This window comes from Papaver somniferum, chromosome 7 (genome assembly GCF_003573695.1).
Source record: "Papaver somniferum cultivar HN1 chromosome 7, ASM357369v1, whole genome shotgun sequence".
NCBI classification, from domain to species: domain Eukaryota; kingdom Viridiplantae; phylum Streptophyta; class Magnoliopsida; order Ranunculales; family Papaveraceae; genus Papaver; species Papaver somniferum.
The window spans coordinates 193,417,290-193,432,075 of record NC_039364.1 but is presented as its reverse complement, the minus strand read 5'-3'; the positions used below and the strand labels follow the sequence as shown (position 1 = coordinate 193,432,075).

Genomic DNA, 14,786 nt, shown 5'->3' with positions numbered 1-14,786 from the left:
ACCGCATTCTGAACTCCCATTGGAAACTTTCACTACACAGTGATGCCTTTCGGCTTAAGGAATGCAGGAGCCACTTATCAGCGAGCCATGACCACAATATTCCATGACATGATGCACACAAGCAAGTAGAGGACTATGTTGACGATGTGATGGTAAAATCAAAGACTCGGGCATCCCACCTAGACATCCTGAGACAAGTCTTCGAAAGATGCATGGAATACAAACTAAAGATGAATCCTATAAAATGTGCTTTTGGTGTTTCTTCTGGAAAGTTTCTTGGATTCCTGGTCACTGCAGAAGGAATCAAGGTCAATCTAGATAAGACAAAATCCATTACTACCATGCCTCCTCCACGAACTGTGAAAGAGCTCCAGAGTTTCATGGGGAAAATCAACTATATCTGGCGTTTCATTCCTAGACTCGCTCAACTCGTTTCTTCATTCACTCCTCTGTTGAAGAAAGGAGCAGATTTTGCATGGACAACCGTTCAACAAGAAACATTTCAGAAAATGCAACAAATATTACTATCACCCGCTATCATGAAATCTCCAGTGCAAGGACGACCGCTGATACTTTACATAGCCTCCAGTGATGTCGCAATTGGAGCACTCCTCGCTCAAGAGGATGAAGAAAATATCAAAAGTCCAATATATTACTTCAGTCGCACAATGAGGGATGCCCAACTCCGATACCCAAAGGCTGAAAGGGCGTGTCTAGCATTGGTTCACGCAATTCAGAGGTTTAGACATTATTTACTATCAAACAGAGTCGTGCTGGTGGCCAAAGATGATCCCATAAAAATTTTAATGTCGAAACCTGCTTTGATCGGGAGACCAGCAAAATGGCTACTTCAAATATCAAAATTTGACATAGCGTGTGTCCCTCCAAAAGAAATCAAAGGACAAGCAGTTACAGACTTACTTGCTGCTTTCCCTGGAGAAGACATCACGATGTTGCATGAAGAAGTGCCCGGTGAGTTTCCAGAAATTTCAATAATTCAGGAAGAAACATGGCTATTATATTTTGATGGATTTGCCACTCCGAGCAATGACACTGGTGGAGCGGGCAATTTACTAGTATCTCCATCCGGCGAGGTCTTCTCACATTCATTCAAGTTATATTTCCACTACACCAACAATTCAGCAGAATATGAAGCTTTTCTCCTAGGGCTATCTTTAGCCAAGAAGGCAGGAGCAATGCACATGGAAATCAGAGGAGACTCAAAGTTTTTAGTCAATAAAATGAATGGTGTGTACTCCCCCAAAGAAGTAACACTCGCTCCATTCAGAGCCGAGGCACAACGAATGTTAGCTCATTTTTTTGATGCAACAATTGTCCATACTGGACACACCCACAATAGACATGCCAATTGTCTGGCGACTCTGGCATCCAAATTGCAATTTGAAGGGTCAGAGAAATCCATCATTGTGCAAAGACGTTCTGTATCATCTACCTGGCTTACTCAAGTCGAAGATGCTCAATCGAGCGACTGGAGAGCGCCCATCATTCATGAATTGAGCAGTTCTCTTACGGAAGGGAAAATCAGCCTCAAAGAGTTGAAAAACTTTTTTCTGCTACATGGAGCATTATACTATCGCAATCCTGATGGATCCATGTCACGATGTCTTGGAGACGAGGAAGCAAGTGAACAACTCAAACGCGTACATGAAGAAATATGTGGGCAAACCCTAGTGGTCACACTCTACAGGAGGCTTAAACGGCTCGGATACTACTGTCCCTCCATGGAAGCTCAATCAAGAATGGTACAAGGATCCTGTCCCAATTGTCATACACCACCTTATCATCTGGAAGTCCTGACAATTCACCATACTGGGGACTGGAGGGAGCCTTACATCAAATATTTTCATGATAACGTTTTACCATCAGAAAAGAAAGAAGCGATCAAACTTACCCAAAGGGCCAAACGGTTCGTCTACCTGGAAAGGGTTTTGTGTCGCAAAAGCTTTGGTGGGAACCTGCTGAGATGCTTGGCCGGACATGAAATTCCAATGATCTTGAAAGAGATGCATGAAGGTGAACACCAAGGAAAAAAGAAATTATTTCTCCAAATCCAAGAGAAATATTACTGGCCAACCATGGAAGATGATGCAGCTGCTTATGTTCAGAGATGTCATTAATGCCAAATTTATGGTAATCTCATCCACATCCCTTGTCTCCCATTAAATTCTGTGAGCAGTCCATGGCCCTTCTACAGCTGGGGACTGGATATTGTCGGGAAAATCAATCCAGCATCTTCGAAGCAACATGAATACATCATTACAACAACTGAGTATTTCACCAAGTGGGTTGAAGTTATTCCTCTTCGAAGCACCACTGGAGTCACAATTGCAGCTTTCATCAAAGAATATATCATATGCAGATTCGGTGTTCCTAAACATATCATCACAGATAATGGAACTCCTTTTGCTAAAAAACATGTTGCAGAATTGCTCGAGGAATATGGAATCAAACAGATTTTCTCCACACCATACTATCCCCAAGGAAACGGACAATCCGAGAGTACCAACAAAACCTTGATCTGGATTCTCAGTCGAACAGTTCATGACAATCCACGAAAGTGGCATGAGGAATTGCCCATGGATTTATGGGCCTACCGTACTGCACCAAAGAGTTCAATTAGGACTTCACCGTATTCTCTTGTCCATGGCGCTGATGTTATTCTCCCAGCTGAGATCAAGATTCCCTCTGCAAGAATCGCGGTGGCCAGTAGAGTGCAGTAGGATGAAGCGGAAGTATCTAATTCAAGGATTGTTGAGTTAGACATGCTTGAATCGAGAAGGACTAAGGTAGAAAAATATGTGGAAACCTACAAACAGAGAATTTCCAAGGCATACAACAAAATGGTAAGACCTCGGACATTTCAAGTAGGAGATTTGGTTTTGAAAACAGCAAAACATGTCCAGCAAGACATGTCCGCTCTCAAGTTCTCTCCTAAATGGGAAGGGACTTATGTAGTTATCAAGGCAGTATCTAGCGGATATTACAAAATCTTAGTTGTTAATGGAGGAGTCGAAGGAAACATCATCAATGTCAAATGGATCAAGGAATATTATGCTTGAACGATCATCAAAATATTAAATTTCTAAATGTAATTTATGTTTTCTCCAAAAGAATATGCAGTATGCAAAGTATTCTATGAATCTCACAAGAATCTTTCAATCATATACTTTATTCAAAACAAAATCTCAAACCTACATAAAAAATCTTTCTCTCAAACGCTCACTTAGAGCAAACCATCCAACAACAAATAATCCTTACTGAAGGTTGTTTCAAGCATCTTTTGAAAGTTTTCATTCTTCACTCTCAAATCCTGGACAACTTTCTCAACCCTTGCCGATTCCAAAGCAAGTGCTTTCTCCTCTTCTATGATGGCAGAGGTAGCAGAAATCATATTTGCAGCAGCAGTGGCCCTATCAACCTTAATGATCTCGAGTCGACGACGGAGCCAACTTATGTTGAATCGCAAGACCTCGCAGTTCGATATCATATCGTCCCATCTGTGCAACTCTTCATTCTTGACATCCTGTAGTTATATCTTGTTCATTTTGTCAATGACGGGCAATAATCCAGCGATTGTGGTTAATAGAGTCTGCGAAAAACCTCTCCATACTTCGGTAGTAGCAATATGCCCATACCTTCTCCAGATTTTGGTGTAGACAGATGCATAACATTTAGGGACGATGAAACCACCAACCAGTTGATTATATGGGCAAACATTGATCATGGGAGTATCGAACGGGTGTCCAGCCATTGGGTATTCACGAGCGGAAACCCTGAGATCAGTATCTACAGAGTCCTTCAAGTTCTCATCATGAACGACACCATCACTATTAGCTGCAACCACGGATTTTCCATTCTTCTTCTTCCTGGCTTCAACAACAACGTGAACGTCAACCTGCAATGACAAAACATTCAGAAAATCTGGACAATGCTCGATCAAGGGAAATCTTCGGTCGAGGAATTACAAATATCCCACTCCCAGCTTCACGAACAGACCTATAACGCGCGGGATCCCTGACAGTCCGCTTAGGTCTTAGACAAGGTTGATTCTCCTGATTGGCCTGCAACAGATCACTTTCTTTGATCAGGATTTCTGATTACATGAAAATGACGAAAAACACGCTATACTCACCGGGATGGGCGTCCCAAGTTCATGCTTCGTCAAGGATCCATTTCGAGAAGAAGCACTGCTACCAGACATGATGATGAGAGGTATGACTATGATCAAAATTTCTTCTGATGATGTACAGTAGAAGATGTGTCGTATAAGTATGAAACCCTAAATTTTAGAAGTCAAAACTCAAGACGGAGGATATTTATCTTCTATAACCGGTCAAATCAGTTGTGATTTCTACTGAGAAGATCTCAAATGGGATTACGTGATAATTCAGAAGTGCAACAATACTGGGGACTGACAGCTCAACTAGTCGATACTTTGACTATACACGTTTCCTTGGCTTGCTCATGCAACTATACTTCCGGAGATCACGACTGAATTTACACACGCGGATATGAATTCATTCGACATGAAAAAGGTTGGGAAGAAGATGTGATAAGGGATTGTTCGAAAATAACGAAAAAGAATAATCTGTAAATATCTCTACAGCCGGAATACTCAAATAATGGATAATATCTACTTTAACAGAAAATAAATAATCTCAGAAATATTCGCAAGCAAGACTAATCGTCGGAATTGTCGGATTCATCGTCATCAGCATCATCATCGTCCTCCGTGGAATCCTCATCAGACTCTTTTCCAGAATTACTATCTGAGCTAGGGAATTCTTCTTCCTCGACAAGATCGCCATTTATCACATCCCAATAGTCTTCTTCATCATATTCAACATGGAGATCATCCTTAACCAGTCGTTCAATCTCCCTGTACGGTGGATACGGCCTACTTTTGTGTTCTATCAGATTTCATATGAGTTCTTCCTCGGCATCTGAAGCATCTGAGTCCGAAGATACACCATCAGGACGAGATCGAAATTTCTCCTTAGCTCTTAGTATTTTTTGCTGATTTCTACGTCTCTTCTCCCGATAATCAGCTATTATCTCATCCCTCTCTTTTCTCTTCAATATTTCATCACGAGCAACTTTCAGCTCATCGAGGGGCATCCTATTTATTATCTCCTTAGCATGATCCGCATTGGCACGTGTTCTGGTCACAAAAATCTTGGAATCCTCTTCAGAGGAGCTAAAGAATAATCAGAATCATAATCGCTGCTGCTGGAAGTCACCATTACCTGAAACCAGAAGCACATAATTACAGACATGCTTATATCGAATTTGTAGCAAAATGGTAATCCTCAACTCTTACTTGTTTACGATTTCACGAACTTAGTGATAACAACGTAAAACTCTGAAAACTTGTTTACTCCTTCAAATCTGCAAAAGTGAGCAAAAACTTATCATTCAAGAGTCAACACTGACTTTTCACGAAACCATGAATGATTCATATAACCTTCCATATGAACATCCGCTGGTTTTTTACGTGTACATACTCTATAAAATCACCAAACTCGTATATACACTACGAATTCATCAACTCATAAAACTACTTTTTGCTTTCAACAATTTTCCATAAATCAAAGTTTGATTTTTCTTTTTAAACAAAAACGTGAACATGTCACGTAATTTAAAAAAAAATCGTGAGTCAATAACTCACATAAATTATATAAAAAAAAACTATTTTTCTCAAACGAGCATTCGTCTATAAAACGAGGATCTTTGCTATTTTTGTAAAAGTCTACATGTTCCAAACAAAGTTTTGAATGTTAACAAATAAATTTTATCATGAACTACAGGTCTTTTCAAAATTCCTTTAACTCTAGAGATCATTATTTATTGTTTCTATTACGAACGAACCTACGTTCCTAAAAGTATTTGTGAAAGTTCGTGCTTTGAAAATAAATTTGGGTTTTCATGAAACCTCATAAACAAAATTTTCTCTACTGCAACTGGACCATGTTTACTCAATAATATATGTATCTCTTTCATGTTAGGGATTTTTGCTCGTTTCTTAAACTATTGGACAAACGTGCATACGTATTCTCAAAAGCAACAAATTTAATAAAACCTACATATACATACTTGCATGAATTTTTTGTGTTATGAACAACTCATGAAAAACACCAAACACAAGCAAAAAAAAAGGGTTCGAACTTACCTGTCGGCGTCGGCCGGAACTTGATCGGACTGCAGTCGGTGACGGTCGGCGACGGCTGAATCCGGTGGAAAATCTTCCCTTCTTGTTGCTGCTCACGTGAAGGTGGTGAAGAGATGAAGAATCCTGGTCGGTCAAGACTAACAAATTATTAGAGTTTCTTCCCTTTTATATCAAATTTTATTTCCAAAACCTAATAAAACATAGGTTTCCTTTTTTGGGCTTGGGTCCATAAATCCTAAATCGACCAAAACTAGACTTTTGACCGGCCAAATCACTGATGCTTCATCTCTCCGTGCTCACGAAATCACACTCTATCACACTATCAGGGTCCTCATCCGAACATTTACTCGTACATGACACCATTGGAGCAAATCAAGGATTCTGAAAATACCTTTGTACGACTGAGTTCAACCACTAATCTCGTCGATTAAAAATCACCATTTAATGCTTACTGCGGAACATGACTGCCCCTCACTAAGCATGGGACTTAATGTAGATGGTGGATTTTCAACAAAGGACAAAATCGTAAAATCATGATACTGCATGTTTCTGACACGGCTTTCAGGAATGTGATGATTCATATTTTACAATCCATGGTGAATTTTTTTCCGAAAGGCCTCTACTAGCTGAGCGTTCGATACCTTGCATTTCATCATGCCCTCTATGTAGAATAACATAATTGGGCGGTTCTCCGTAAGATTGAGAGCATTAACGCCTTCATGACGTCGGTGATGCTCACTGTTCCCTGACTACATGAGAGAGACTCCCCTCTACATAGAAGAACGATTGGGCGGTTCTCCGTAAGATTGAGAGCAATAACGCCTTCAGGACGTCGGTGACATTCACTGTTCCCTGACTATGTAGAGAGACCGTGTATAGATCCAGGCGGTTCTCCGTAATATTGAGAGCAATAACGCCTTCAGAACTTCGGTAACACTCGCTTTTTTCTGACTATGCACCTTTCAGAACGGGTATGACGCTTTAACTGGCTAGTATCCCTTCTGATAGATTAATTCTACCGTGACATTCACTACTGAATTCCTAGAAGATAATCTATTTTATCTCATTGCTCCGATTTCATGATCGGATCCACGGCTGATCTCACGGAATGGTAATGGATAATCTTATTACTCCGATTTCATGATCGAATCCACGGGTGATCTCATGGAATGGTAATAATCTTATTACTCCGATTATGTGGTCGAATCCACGATCCCATGGAATGGTAATGCTCGTTTTATTATTCTGAATTCATGGTCGAATCCACCGCTGATCCTATGGATTGATAATAAGCAATTACTCACTTTTATTACTCAGTTTCATGAATTACTCTCCATTGAATTTCATAAACTAATAACAAATACTCAACAACCGGGCATCTGAACCATCACTGACTAAGCCCCACAAAAATGGTGCAAGTGTACTCGACAATGATGCACGACTGAGCACCCGGATGCACAAACGAGCATTCAAAAATATGGACAGATGAGGAATCCTACGCAAAACAGGAGAAAACAATAAATAATAATAAAATAATAAGAGGCACCATGGGCCGGGCCCACCGGCTGGCCGGTCGTGCCCTAGCCGTGGAGGGTCCCATGCCTCTCCCATTATTTTTCTTTATCTTGTTATTTTTCATGAACTCATGAAAACTCCTCCATCCCAGCAACTTTCTTTGTTTGAGCAATACTCACGGTTTCTCCATATTTTCACGGATTCATGAAAAATAATAATAACATAAAATAGGAAAAGGTGTGCGGGATCGGGCAACCTAGCCGGTCGGCTGTGCCCAAGCCGTGGCCGGTCCGACACCTTATAATCCCTATCCTTTTAATTATTATTTCCCAATTTCATGAAATTCCTCCATTTCAACAAAACTCATGGATTCTCCATAATATCACAGTTTCATGAAAAATAATAATATAAAATTAGGAAAAGTGTTGTAGGACCGGGAAACATAGCCAGCCGTCCATGCCCTAGCCGTGGCCGGTCCCACACCTTGCAATTCATAGTCTTTTATAATTATTATTTTCCTCAATTCATGAAACTCCTTGGTTTGAGCAAAAATCATGATTTCGTCGTAATTTCTCAAATATTGCTCAAATCATGAAAAACCAAATGCCAACATGGTCACACGACCGGCTAGCCTCTCATGGTGAGTTTAAATGTTAAAATACTCATATTTTAATATTTACAAAATATTGATCAATTGAGCATACATGCTCATTCCAACAAAAATCAAGAATTTCAGTCAAGATGAAACTCTTATGAAAATTTACAATGTTGCAGGAACGCACATCAGAAAATACTGAAACTCTCAGTACGGAAACATAGACACCATGGTAACACGTGCATTCCTTCTCGACCGACCAGGGTCATCCCTAGGGCTTGCACAAAACCGGTCCCATACGTTTTCATAATTCTGACCTAATTTGTTCAATTGCTCATATTGGGCCCAAATTCTCTACAACTAACCTGGGGATTGCTCAAACGACCAACAGCTGGTCCTGTGACCACCAAGAGCCGGTCTCATGCTCTCTTGGTCGGTCCCTCATTTTCATACTCATGATTTATCACTTAATGCTGAATCGAGCACTATTTCAACAAATGATGAAACCGACATTTAATCGTCATTCCTTCACCATCCGGCCAACTCAGGACCCTGGTGTACGCTCACTCGATCAATTGGGCATCACATGGACGTCCATAGTCCCATGTGGTCGGTCCTTCCTTCGCTCATGACCTATTTTCAGCAATTCGTCAAATAATGAGCAATTGATCAGAAATTAGGGTTTCAAACAAACGCTTAACAAATCATCATTCTGAGCAAGTTCAAACACTAAATAAATTTATGTTGGTCCAGCAAAAAACACATGGATTAATTATATAATATTCGGTAATATACCATTATTTTAATTAATATTTTATTGGGTCACGTCACCAATAAATCAGTAATTCTTCGAATTGAGCAATACTTGCTCAATTGCTCGAATATTGATCCAACTATCAATATTCAGTAATTTATCAGTAATTCGTCGAATTGAGCAATACTTGCTCAGTTGCTCGAATATTGATCCAACTATCAATATTCAGTAATTTATCAATAATTCGTCGAATTGAGCAATACTTGCTCAATTGCTCGAATATTGATCCAACTATCAATATTCAGTAATTTTTCGAATTGAGCAATACTTGCTCAATCGCCCAACTATCAATATTCAGTAATTCGCAATACTTGCTCAATTCCACGAATATTGATCCAAACCATCGATATCCAGTAATTCGTCGAGCAATACTTGCTCAGTTACTCGAATGTTCTACTGAGCAATTCGTCATTCATGCTCAATTCAACAAAACCTAGACTCGTTGTCTAATCAGTCAACGTGACTAATCAAATACACTTTTGCATGCAGACTCCACGATTCGTGAGACTTCAATCACGTCACATGGGGGATATCAACTAGGGTTTTGGTCTGGCGGCCTATGACAAGTGGATTCATCCACGATGAGAATGTGAGTAAGTCGTGTAATGGTTGAAGGAGTTAGCAAAGTAGTGGGTAGACGGTTAACCAAGTCTCCGCACGACCTGGAACTGGTTTCACCACGATCTTTCACTTTTCCACTCTTTCACTCAAGAAACCGTCACACTTACAGGGATTAGAGGTTCATCATTCTTGTAATATAAATAAGTCTAAATCGAGGACAACAGATCATTATCATCATTCGTCAAAAACTCGATTAGAACTTATTCACAAAACTCAACTTCAGCAATTCTTCAATTTGCAGAAATCTTCAACAGATCCACAATCCTTGATCATCATTGGTCCCACACAATTCTCAGCTTCCCTCCTACAAATCAACCCATCTCCATCTTTGTGACCGAATTGAATCTGGAACGACCATTGACTTGGTTTTGTCCGGAGTCCTACAGATTGATCTCTCGAATCTAAGCACTCCCTTTGCAGTGCATCTGTGTGAGGTTCAGTAGTTTTCTCGGTCGAGGAGTCTCGACAACACGTCTATCTCTTCAATTCCCTAAAAAACCAGCAAACCGTTTTTCCCCATCCACAATATTAACTAAGGAATGCAAGTTTGCAAACCGTGGCTATAAAGTTCATGAATCGATTCGAGTGAATCAAATCGTTTTTACTTCGATTGTGTTTTGTATACTTCTATAAGATATAAGCAATTGAACAACTCTCTAACTAGTTCATTTGAGTCATTTGAACTAGTTATGGTGATGAAGAACATGGTTGATATGAAAGTGATCATATGGCTAACCATTTGCTTAACTACTGTTGAACCAACAAATGTACATGTTTGGGTATGGTTACACAAACCTAAAACGTGCATTTCATTTGTGTGTAACAAGCTAAGTTTTCGATCTAACGGTTGTAAGATATTAGCTTGAATCTAATCAGGTTTTCATCTAACGGTGAATATTGAATGCTTTGTTACTAGGCTAACATTGATTGCAAACCCTGATTTGAAAGACTATATAAGGGAGAAATCTAGCAACTGGGAAACCTAATCCCCACACGTCCTGTGTGATACTAGTTGTATAAGCTAGAGTCGATTCACCTTTAACCTTAGGTTTCTACCGAGACCCTGTAGGTTAACGACTTGAAGACTTCATTGGGATTGTGAAGCCAAACCGATACTACTTTCTTGTAGTTGTATGATCTGATCTTGCTGTTTCTATCGTATTGAGTACAATCGTAACGATTGGCTTGAGATTGATGTCTCCGATATGCAAGATATAAAAGTAATCACAAACATCTTCTTCTCATCGTTTGTGATTTAACAATATCTTCTTTCGCCGCGTCGATTAAGATTATTGTGAGGTGATTGATCATACTAGGTCGTTCTTCTGGAATATAAGTCTGGGTTATCAATTGGTTCATGTTCACCTTGATTTATCAAAAGACGGAACAAAACTCGTAGGTATTTCTGCGGGAGACAGATTTATCTATTACCGTAGACTTTTTCTGTGTGATACAGATTTTTTTATTAAAGTCTTCGACTTTGGGTCGTAGCAACTCTTAGTTTTGGATGAGATCAACTAAGGGAATCAAGTACGTAGTATCCTTCTGGATCAGAGACGTAGGAGCATAACTGTACCTTGGATCAGTGTGAGATTGATTGGGGTTCAACTACAATCCAGACCGAAGTTTGTGAACTATTTACAAACTTATTCCCGGTACTTAAGTCCACGTACCTGGTCCGCGTACTTAGGTTGGTTATATTCTAAAAACGATTATTCGTGAACTTATACTTATATTAACTAAGGAACGCAAGTTTGCAAACCGTGGTTATAAAGTTCATGAATCGATTCGAGTGAATCAAATCGTATTTGCTTCGATTGTGTCTTGTATACTTCTATAAGATCTAAGCAATTGAACAACTCTTTAACTAGTTCATTTGAGTCATTTGAACTAGTTATGATGAAGAAGAACATGGTTGATATGAAAGTGCTCATATGGCTAACGATTTGGTTAACTACTATTGAACCAACAAATGTACATGTTTGGGTACGGTTACACAAACCTAAAACGTGCATTTCATTTGTGTGTAATAAGATAAGTTTTCGATCTAACGGTTGAATGATATTATCTTGAATCTAATCAGGTTTTCATCTAACGGTGAATATTGAATGCTTTGTTACTAAGCTATCATTGATTGCAAACCCTGATTTGAAAAACTATATAAGGGAGAACTCTAGCAACTGGGAAACCTAATCCCCACTCCTCCTGTGTGATACTAGTTGTATAAGCTAGAGTAGATTCTCCTTTAACCTTAGGTTTCTATCGAGACCCTGTAGGTTAACGACTTGAAGACTTCATTAGGATTGTGAAGCCAGACCGATACTACTTTCTTGTAGTTGTGTGATTTGATCTTGTTGTTTCAATCGTATTGAGTACAATCGTAACGATTGGCTTGAGATTGATATCTCCGATATGCAAGATATAAAAGTAATCACAAACTTATTCATCTCATCGTTTGTGATTCTAAAATATCTTCTTTCGCCGCGTCGATTAAGATTATTGTGAGGTGATTGATAATACTAGGCTGTTCTTTGGGAATATAAGTACGGGTTATCAATTGGTTCCTGTTTACCTTGATTTATCAAAAGACGGAACAAAACTCGTAGGTGTTTCTGTGGGAGACAATTTTTTCATTTACCGTAGACTTTTCTGTGTGATACAGATTTTTTTACTAAAGTCTTCGACTTTGGGTCGTAGCAACTCTTAGTTGTGGGTGAGATCAGCTAAGGGAATCAAGTACATAGTATCATGTTGGGATCAGAGACGTGGGAGCATAATTATACCTTGGATCAGTGTGAGAATGATTGGGGTTCAACTACAGTCCAGACCAAAGTTAGTTTGTAGTAGGCTAGTGTCTGTAGCGGCTTAATACAGTGTGTGTTCAATCTGGACTAGGTCCCGGGGTTTTTCTGCATTTGCGGTTTCCTCATTAACAAAACTTTTGGTGTCTGTGTTATTTCTTTTCCTCATTATATTGTTTATCTTTATAATTTAAATATCACAGGTTGTGCGTTTGAATCAATCAATTGGTAAATACAACCTTTAGTTGTTGATTGAAATTAATTGATACTTGAACATTAGTCTTTAGCACCGTTCAAGTAATTTCTCTTGTATTCAACTAGACTCGCAGATTTCTATTTGCTTGAGTAAGTATTGAATCGAGAAAAAGAGATATAACTCTTTGATATACTTTAATAAGATTGAGTCTAGTTGATTCTCTTGAAAGTGTATTGGAGTTAGTCCATACAGATTGTTAATGTAAATATTGAGTGTGGTTGTTGTACCCCTGCTTTTTCAATTGGTATCAGAGAAACAAACACGTTTAAAGACCTTACAAGTCTGTGTTTGTAGCGATTTGAGTCTATGAAAAGGAATTCTATCTCAATAAATGCACCACCAGATCCAGATATTGCGGAATCTTCTTCTATGACTGATTTAATTAAATCCGTAGAAGATATTCTATCTAAACCTCCGCCAGGTTTAAAATCCCTTGAAGTGTTTTCAGGGCTTGAAAATAAACTTGAAAAATCTATCTTCTGATGTTGATTTATTTCTCTAGAATGAACAAGAGTCTCTTGACATACTAAATCAAGTTATGATGAATAACATTCATGTTGAGGTTGATATTGATTTGCTAGTCAGTGAGTGTAACACTCCTCCTTTGAGTGATCCAACCAGTTTTAACAAATTGAACGAGTTACAAGAGGAGTTTAAATCTCTATCAAGAATGAATTGATTCATTACCCAATTCTTGCCACCTTCTATCAAGATAATAGCATTGCCTTCATTAAATAAGCAAGGATGTCTCTTTCCACCAAAAGAATATCCCTTTGCAATACTAAAAATTATCTGCAAAAATTGTTTCTCATAAGGTTGAAAATAAGAAATCAGAAACACAATTCTTATTGTGCTCTCTGGATGTTCGCTGAAAAACCTATAGAAACAATTCCTTGGGTTTTCTCCAATACTGTAAAATGTAAGAGCTGCTGGAAAGAAACTTTCTCTTGGTGTTATGATGTGCAAGATTTATTTTTACTCAAAGCAAATATTTGTTGAGCTAGTGCTCTTTGTTTGTACCAAACGAGTCCTTCACTTGCACATGTGTAGTTTGCATACTTCGAACCTAGAACCGCTTCACGAACGAATCTCGTTCCTAAACGTGTTAGAATGGTTCCTCGATACTTAAAAATAGAAAGGATTCTATTCGTTCACCACGTCCTCTTCTTCTTCTTCTTCAGCTCGTGTACGAAAAAGAAAAACAACAACTCTGCTTCTCTCGATTCTCATCAACCACCTTGTTCAATCTCATCAAGTTTTCCTGGGTTCTTTAGAATCACAACGAAAAAATACTTCAGGGGTTGGTGTCCGTTCTTCTCCATCTTGCAGTTCCGGTACTTTACTATTAATATCAGTTCACGAACCAAGTAAGTTTCTCAAACTTCTCGTTCACATACTTTACCAAGAATATTTTCCAGGAAGAGAGCTAATCGTGGAGAGAGTTCGGGTACCCAAAATTGTGATGACTCCTTTTATGATTCAAGTTTGCGAATTAGGTTCATGAACACTAAAGCACATGATTATTGTGTGGAGTATAGTACTAAGAAGCCCATTATTGAAAAAATTTATAATCCTGTTGAACTTAGAGTAGAAGGTCTTCCTAGGTTCTTTGAGAATCATGATTGGGGAATTATTCACCGTCCCATGGGTACTGCCTATATGGAACTGACAGCCCAATTTTATGCTAACTTGCACGAGCCTGATTGTGTAAACTGTACCTTCAAGACTCTTGTTGAAGGAAAAGTAATTGTTGTGGATTGTCAAGTTATTGCTCATCTCCTAGACTTGACTCATGTTGGTGACTTTCTTTTACCTCCTCCTGAGCACCTGAGACCTTCTCCAAATGTGCTCTCAAATTTCCTTCTTGTAAGGGATGTTTTCTGGAGTGAAGGTAAGATTGATGCACATGATGTTGCACTGTTCCTCAGAGCTGCCGGAAAATTACTAGTAGCTAACCTTATTATGATACAATTGAACTTTGATGTTGTATAATA

The 14,786-nt window shown here is 38.9% G+C and overlaps 2 protein-coding genes across 2 annotated transcripts; one reads left to right on the top strand and one right to left on the bottom strand.

Annotated features, from left to right (window-relative positions):
* Window positions 1–380: 380 nt before the first annotated feature.
* Window positions 381–2,741, top strand: LOC113295747. Its single transcript, XM_026544072.1, has 3 exons — window positions 381–972; window positions 1,078–2,034; window positions 2,560–2,741. The coding sequence occupies exons 1-3, from the start codon at window positions 381–383 to the stop codon at window positions 2,739–2,741; spliced, it is 1,731 nt and encodes a 576-aa protein (XP_026399857.1).
* Window positions 2,742–4,701: 1,960 nt separating this feature from the next.
* Window positions 4,702–5,139, bottom strand: LOC113295746 (glutamic acid-rich protein-like). Its single transcript, XM_026544071.1, has 2 exons — window positions 5,049–5,139; window positions 4,702–4,931 (listed from the first exon to the last, which is right to left on the bottom strand). The coding sequence occupies exons 1-2, from the start codon at window positions 5,137–5,139 to the stop codon at window positions 4,702–4,704; spliced, it is 321 nt and encodes a 106-aa protein (XP_026399856.1).
* Between the last annotated feature and the right edge of the window lie 9,647 nt (window positions 5,140–14,786).

What these genes read in the sequence shown, in the direction of transcription:
- LOC113295747 (XM_026544072.1), top strand. Translation starts at nt 381, where the DNA reads ATGGGGAAAATCAACTATATCTGGCGTTTCATTCCTAGACTCGCTCAA. An exon ending in GTTGCATGAAGAAGTGCCCG is followed by an intron (nt 973 to 1,077) that starts GTGAGTTTCCAG and finishes GCAATTTACTAG; the next exon opens with TATCTCCATCCGGCGAGGTC. An exon ending in CTTGAAAGAGATGCATGAAG is followed by an intron (nt 2,035 to 2,559) that starts GTGAACACCAAG and finishes TCAGTCGAACAG; the next exon opens with TTCATGACAATCCACGAAAG.
- LOC113295746 (XM_026544071.1), bottom strand. Translation starts at nt 5,139, where the DNA reads ATGCCCCTCGATGAGCTGAAAGTTGCTCGTGATGAAATATTGAAGAGA. An exon ending in TGATTATCGGGAGAAGAGAC is followed by an intron (nt 4,932 to 5,048) that starts GTAGAAATCAGC and finishes GAAATCTGATAG; the next exon opens with AACACAAAAGTAGGCCGTAT.